Source organism: Asparagus officinalis, chromosome 5 (genome assembly GCF_001876935.1).
Source record: "Asparagus officinalis chromosome 5, Aspof.V1, whole genome shotgun sequence".
In the NCBI taxonomy this organism is placed as follows: Eukaryota; Viridiplantae; Streptophyta; class Magnoliopsida; order Asparagales; family Asparagaceae; genus Asparagus; species Asparagus officinalis.
In genome coordinates this window covers 59,099,293-59,105,147 of record NC_033798.1, presented here as the reverse complement: position 1 = coordinate 59,105,147, position 5,855 = coordinate 59,099,293, and the positions used below count along the sequence as shown (strand labels likewise).

The 5,855-nt window shown below is 35.6% G+C and overlaps 2 protein-coding genes across 2 annotated transcripts; both read right to left on the bottom strand.

The window, feature by feature from the left end:
* Positions 1,313-2,013, bottom strand: LOC109841880 (protein FAR1-RELATED SEQUENCE 9-like). The gene is made up of 2 exons (XM_020410809.1): positions 1,831-2,013; positions 1,313-1,678 (listed from the first exon to the last, which is right to left on the bottom strand). Exons 1-2 carry the CDS (start codon positions 2,011-2,013, stop codon positions 1,313-1,315), a joined length of 549 nt encoding a protein of 182 aa, XP_020266398.1.
* On the bottom strand, positions 2,043-4,567 carry LOC109841879 (protein FAR1-RELATED SEQUENCE 5-like). Its single transcript, XM_020410808.1, has 6 exons — positions 4,549-4,567; positions 3,580-3,696; positions 3,149-3,510; positions 2,817-3,034; positions 2,469-2,727; positions 2,043-2,390 (listed from the first exon to the last, which is right to left on the bottom strand). Exons 1-6 carry the CDS (start codon positions 4,565-4,567, stop codon positions 2,043-2,045), a joined length of 1,323 nt encoding a protein of 440 aa, XP_020266397.1.

The following is a 5,855-nucleotide window of genomic DNA, read 5'->3' as shown; positions in this document are numbered from 1 at the left end:
CCAACAGCACCATGCTAAAACTGCCAATGTCAAAAAAGAGAGGAGGAAGACCACAAGATCTCAGAGAAAATGATATTCTGTCATCAGTATAATTGAATTGTTAAAGTTTACAATTATTGAGTACATTGTCAATTAATGTTATTGAATATAACGGTTTGTTTTGATCTGCTTTTCTATGTAAATATACTTTATAATATATAATAGCTTTGTCATAATTTTATTTCTAGATTTGTGAATAGTTTGGATATATAAAAATACTGTGAAGGTAATGGATGCAATTGGAAGAATTTCGATTTAAGCAGATAATGTGAGTTATAATTCAAGGTTTTGTGTAAGATTCAGTAAATTAATCATACTTATTATGGATTGAATATATTTAATCTGGATTCACTGGTCCAATATTATCTTAAGTTATTAGTAATTTATTTGATTGAATCTAGATTCACTATAGTGAATCCAGATTCAATTCAGTTAATCCAGATTCACTACAATAAAAGATTCAGTAAATTAATCATATTTATTATGGATTGAATGTATTTAATCTGGATTCACTGGTTCAATATTATCTTAAGTTTTTAGTAATTTATTTGATTGAATCTAGATTCACTATAGTGAATCCATATTCAATTCAGTGAATCCAGATTCAATGCAATGAATCTAGATTCACTATAGTTAGTCCAGAATCACTTAAAGCGAATCAATCAAATAATTTGATTGTTTGATTGATTATAATGAATCCCTATAGTGAATCCAGATTCAATTCAGTGAATCTAGATTCACTACAATGAATCTAGATTGACTATAGTTAGTCCAGAATCACTTAAAGCGAATCAATTTTAATTTGATGACTGCATACAACTACTTTATCATTCCTATTGAATTAATACAACTACTAATTAATAAAATTTACATGCTATATGAGTACATCTCTATTCAATATACAAACATGACACAACGTAACCATGTAATTAATAATCTAGTAAATATATGTCGTTAAGAATTACACAATTCAGCAATTCTAATAAGAAATGTATTACTAAACATGATTTTAAAACGAAATATGACAACTAAATTAAACATCACTCTGCTGTAATGTTTTCTTTAATGGGCATGTCCGTGTGTCATGGAAATCGAGTTTTTTGCACATATTACACAGCCTTGGCACCTTCTTCTTTCGTTGACTAATTGATTTCTCATAATCACCAACAATTCTCCGTCCACACCCCTTGTTTCTACCTTCAATGGGAGGTTTAACAATCACTTCAGCTGGTATTTTTGAGCCAACAAAAAACTCCATTACATCATTTTTGTTTTATGTGTCAGATTTCCCACTAGATTCACGCAAACTGTGCTTCAACTCCTTCAACTTCCCTTCCAGGTAGTCAAGTCTCTCACCATCTAAACCTGCCAAACTCACACAGGATTGGAAATCATACCATATGTCATTCAACTTGTGATTTGTAACTTTAATTGCTTTGCACTGTTCTGATATTTCCTTGAACTGCAATGAATGTCTCATCTCAGCACCTTTTGTCCATCGGTTCACAACAAGATGTCTTGGTATTTTTGATACATCAGCTTGGTTCAGTGCAAAAAAACCATGTCTACATACTATACCCATTTTCTCAAACATCCTACACGTACATTGCACGTCATTGTTCAAAACAGCGTGTTTCACCTAAAATTCAAAAAACAATGTATATTAGCACCGAATAAAAAAAGAAAATGACAAGCGAATGAAATGGTCACTGAATCTCGATTCAGTGGTGTGAATCGAGATTCACTTCATTGAAAATTTTTATTGTTTCAATCTCCATTATTAAGTTTTACCTCAAATATTTTTCCATGTCTCTTTTTGTCCTTTATGAAAAAAATCTTCACACCATCTTGTTCTGATATACTGTTGATACTCATATCATAACAAGATGACATTATCTCTTTCTGTACCTCATAAAACATTGTTTGAGTGTACAACTCTGCTGCATCCCTCTCCAATAACAATGGCGTGTCCATTCTTGGCATCGACTTTGTTCCTTCATAGTTTAATCTTGCGTTTGTATGCCTTTGCTTATCCATAGCACTCTCGTATCGGAGATAAAATCTGTCAATGTGTCAGATCTACGGTTGAATTTGTCAAAGAAACTGTTCTCACTCTCTGATATTGATGTAGTATGCAATAAGCCAGCCATTGGATCATCAGCATAATAGACTGGAATCCATGACTCCCGAATGTTATACAGTTCACACAACCATTCATTACTTTTAAGCTTAAATTCTTTCATAACATCTTTCCAACCTACTTCAAATGTTGCTGGATCTATATTTATACTCCAAATTAGTGCATTTACCTTCCTCTTGAAATCATCCATCTTCGAAATGCATTTTGCTAACTACAATATAAATATATAACAAAAGATTCAGTATTTATCTAATGAGGATTCATGATGTTTATATGTGGGATTTATTACCTTTTGGTTAAATTTCTTCATGATGTGCCACATGCACAAACGGTGATGTGCTTCTCTAAAGACGGTTGGTATAGCTTGCTTCATGGCAGGGCACTGATCTGTAACAATACACTTTGGCTCGTGAATCATGCATTTCATGAATACCTCAAAAATCCAGACATAGTTATCAATGTCCCCTTTAGCTATCAATCCTGCTGCAAATACAACACACTTCTTATAATTGTTGAGCCCAGTGAATGGAACAAACTTCATGTTGTACCTATTGTATCACATACAAAAAATATAAGATTCACTATGATATATAATTCCAATATTGAAAATCGTAAGAGATTAACTATAAAATCTTACTTGTTTGTGGAATATGTAGAGTCAAATGATATAACATCTCCAAATACATCGTAATTTCTTCGTCCAATAACATCTGCCCAAAAAATGCGAGTTAATCGACCCCCTTCATCGACTGCATAATCATAGAAAAATCCATCACACATCTCCTTCTTATCCGTAAACTTCTCGATGATCATTTGAGCATCTCGATCACCAATATAAAGCTTCACATCCCTACTCTAATTTTTAAACTCAGTACATGTAGCACCAACATTAGAATAACTTCCACACAACTCCTTAGCAAAGTTATATGTTTTGTTAGGCCCCATGTTGGCTTTTGCTCCATCAAATACAAGTTTCTTATGTGCGAGACCGAGAACTCTATTTGACTTCAAAAATTGTTTCCCACTACCGGAGGCCAAAAAATGAGAATGCTCTTCAACGAATGAGAGAACATTATATCCTTTCAAACCATCGAACTTAAAAATGACTTTAGCTTTGCAACCACATCTACTAGATACAGTTCTCCTTCTCTTTTTCGAAATGCTACTAAAATCCTCAAAATCAACATCCATCTTTGATTCATTACTGCCAGCTCTACTGTAAAGAATGTGTTTAAGAAGAACTGTACCGCCCTCATGTTTCTTTTCTGTATGCCGTCTGATCTCAAACCCACTTTTATGTCCATACTCTCGGTAAAACTCTATACCACCCTCTAGTGATCAGAAGCTTTGGTTTAGATAAGGTTTAAATTCAGCTTCAACCCGAGGTTTCTAATACATACCACCACCTGGTGATTGAAAAGGAATCGAGCTAACTTCGTCCATTCCATCTTCCCCAAAATCACTATCCGATGCATTTATAACATGTGGTTCCTTTATTTGTTCATTGCTGCCTACAACTGAAAATAAAACAACATAAATCATATGACTAAGTTTTGATATACTGAATATGGATTCATTATAATGAATCTGGATTCACTGGAGTGAATCTCGATTCACTGCATTGAATTCAGATTCACTACAGTAAACATGTGAATTCAGGTGAACACGTTCTAGTTGTTAGAGACTGCAGTGATTTTCATAATGTATTCACATGTTTACTGCAGTGAATCTGGATTCAATGCATTGAATCCAGATTCACTACAGTAAACATGTGAATACATTATGAAAATCACTGCAGTCTCTAACAACTAGAACGTGTTCACCTGAATTCAAGCTCTCCATTTAAATCCCCATAAAATGTTTAAGAATGTAAGCTCCTAGATAATAAATCATATGACTAAGTTTTGATATACTGAATCTGGATCCATTACAATGAATCTAGATTCACTGGAGTGAATCTAGATTCACTGCATTGAATCCATATTATTGCTAATTAATCCGGAGTAAATCTTGATTCATTGCATTGAATCCATATTCACTACAGTAAACATGTGAATACATTATGAAAATCACTGCAGTCTCTGACAATGAATCTCGATTCAATGCAGTGAATCTAGATTAACAACTAGAATGTGTTCAACTGAATTCAAGCTCTCCATTTAAATCTCCATAAAATGTTTAAGAATGTAAGCTCCTAGATAATAAGTCATATGACTAAGTTTTGATATACTGAATCTGGATCCATTACAATGAATCTGGATTCACTGGAGTGAATCTCGATTCAATGCATTGAATCCAGATTCACTACAGTAAACATATGAATACACTATAAAAATCACTGCAGAATCTAACAACTAGAACCTGCTCACCTGAATTCAAGCTCTCCATTTAAATCTCCATAAAATGTTTAAGAATGTAGCTGATGGACGATGAACGAGAGAGCTGAAGGACGATGAAGGAGAGCTGCTGGTTGTGGAGTGACTAGAAGACAATTTCTCGATTGAGAGAGAGCTGAAGGACGATGAACGAGAGCTGCTAGTTGTGGAGTGAGAGATCTGCTATTCGTGACTGATGGGTTTCCTGAGCCGTGAGATTACATGGGGAAATGGAAAACTACACTTGCATGGAGAACTCAACAGACAGGCATTCACTACCTCTCATTGGTGGCTGTTAATTTTACCTGATTACCCTTATGCAGCTGTAATAGTATTATAATCTCAGCCATTGGACCAATGGAGAGGATTGGTTTTTAGTTTTTAGGATAGTGAGGTTTTTATTAGAACCTCACCCTATATATATATATATATATATATATATATAATTTTTAAAAACAACTTAATTTTTTGAGTAAAATCAAGAATCTTTAGAAATGATTTTCATGAACTCTTTTAATTTTTATATGGTTATGTGTATGCTTTTATCATATAAAAATGGGCAAAATGACCAGATTGGTATAATTTCTTGAGACTTGGTGACAAGTTGGTATATTTTTTTTAAGTTTTGTCAGATTGGTATAAATTTTTAACTCCGGCGCCATATTGGCCTTAAGTTTGGCCGGAGTTACTGTTCCGACCAGTGTTGATGGGATTTTTTGTATAAAACTCCCTTATAAAAAACTTATCCTGCTCCTAACCCCCTCCCCCTCCTCCTCCTCCTCTTCCTCCTCCTCATCCTCTTCCTCTCTCCTCTTCCTCGCTCTCTTCTTCATCTCAACCCAATCCCAGCCCCCAGAAACACCCCGGGTCTGCAACGGCATCGAGTTATCCTACTCCATCACCGATCGCAAGGAAAGGTTGGAAGGTGTCAAAGTCGAGGCCATTGGGGACGCTCCCATCGGGGGAGGAGGAAGGGGGAGAGGTCGGATGGATCGACGGAGAGGCCGAGGAGGGGGAGGATGAGGAAGAGCTCGGAGGGGGAGATGAGTCCGTCGGAGTTGCGGTCGAAGAGGTCGAAGATGCGGCGGAGGCGAAGCTTGTTGAGGGAGGGGTTTCGGAGACGGGAGGAGGAGGAGGAGGAAGGGTCTTGGAGGGGGGAGAGGGATATAGGAATTTGACAATCTGCTGTTGCTTTTGTTTTTTGCAAATAAACCCAAAAAAAACCCTCAATACGTGGTCACGCTCACGAGAATTGTTGTTGCTTTTGTTTTTTGCAAAAAAACCCAAAAAACCCTAAATGC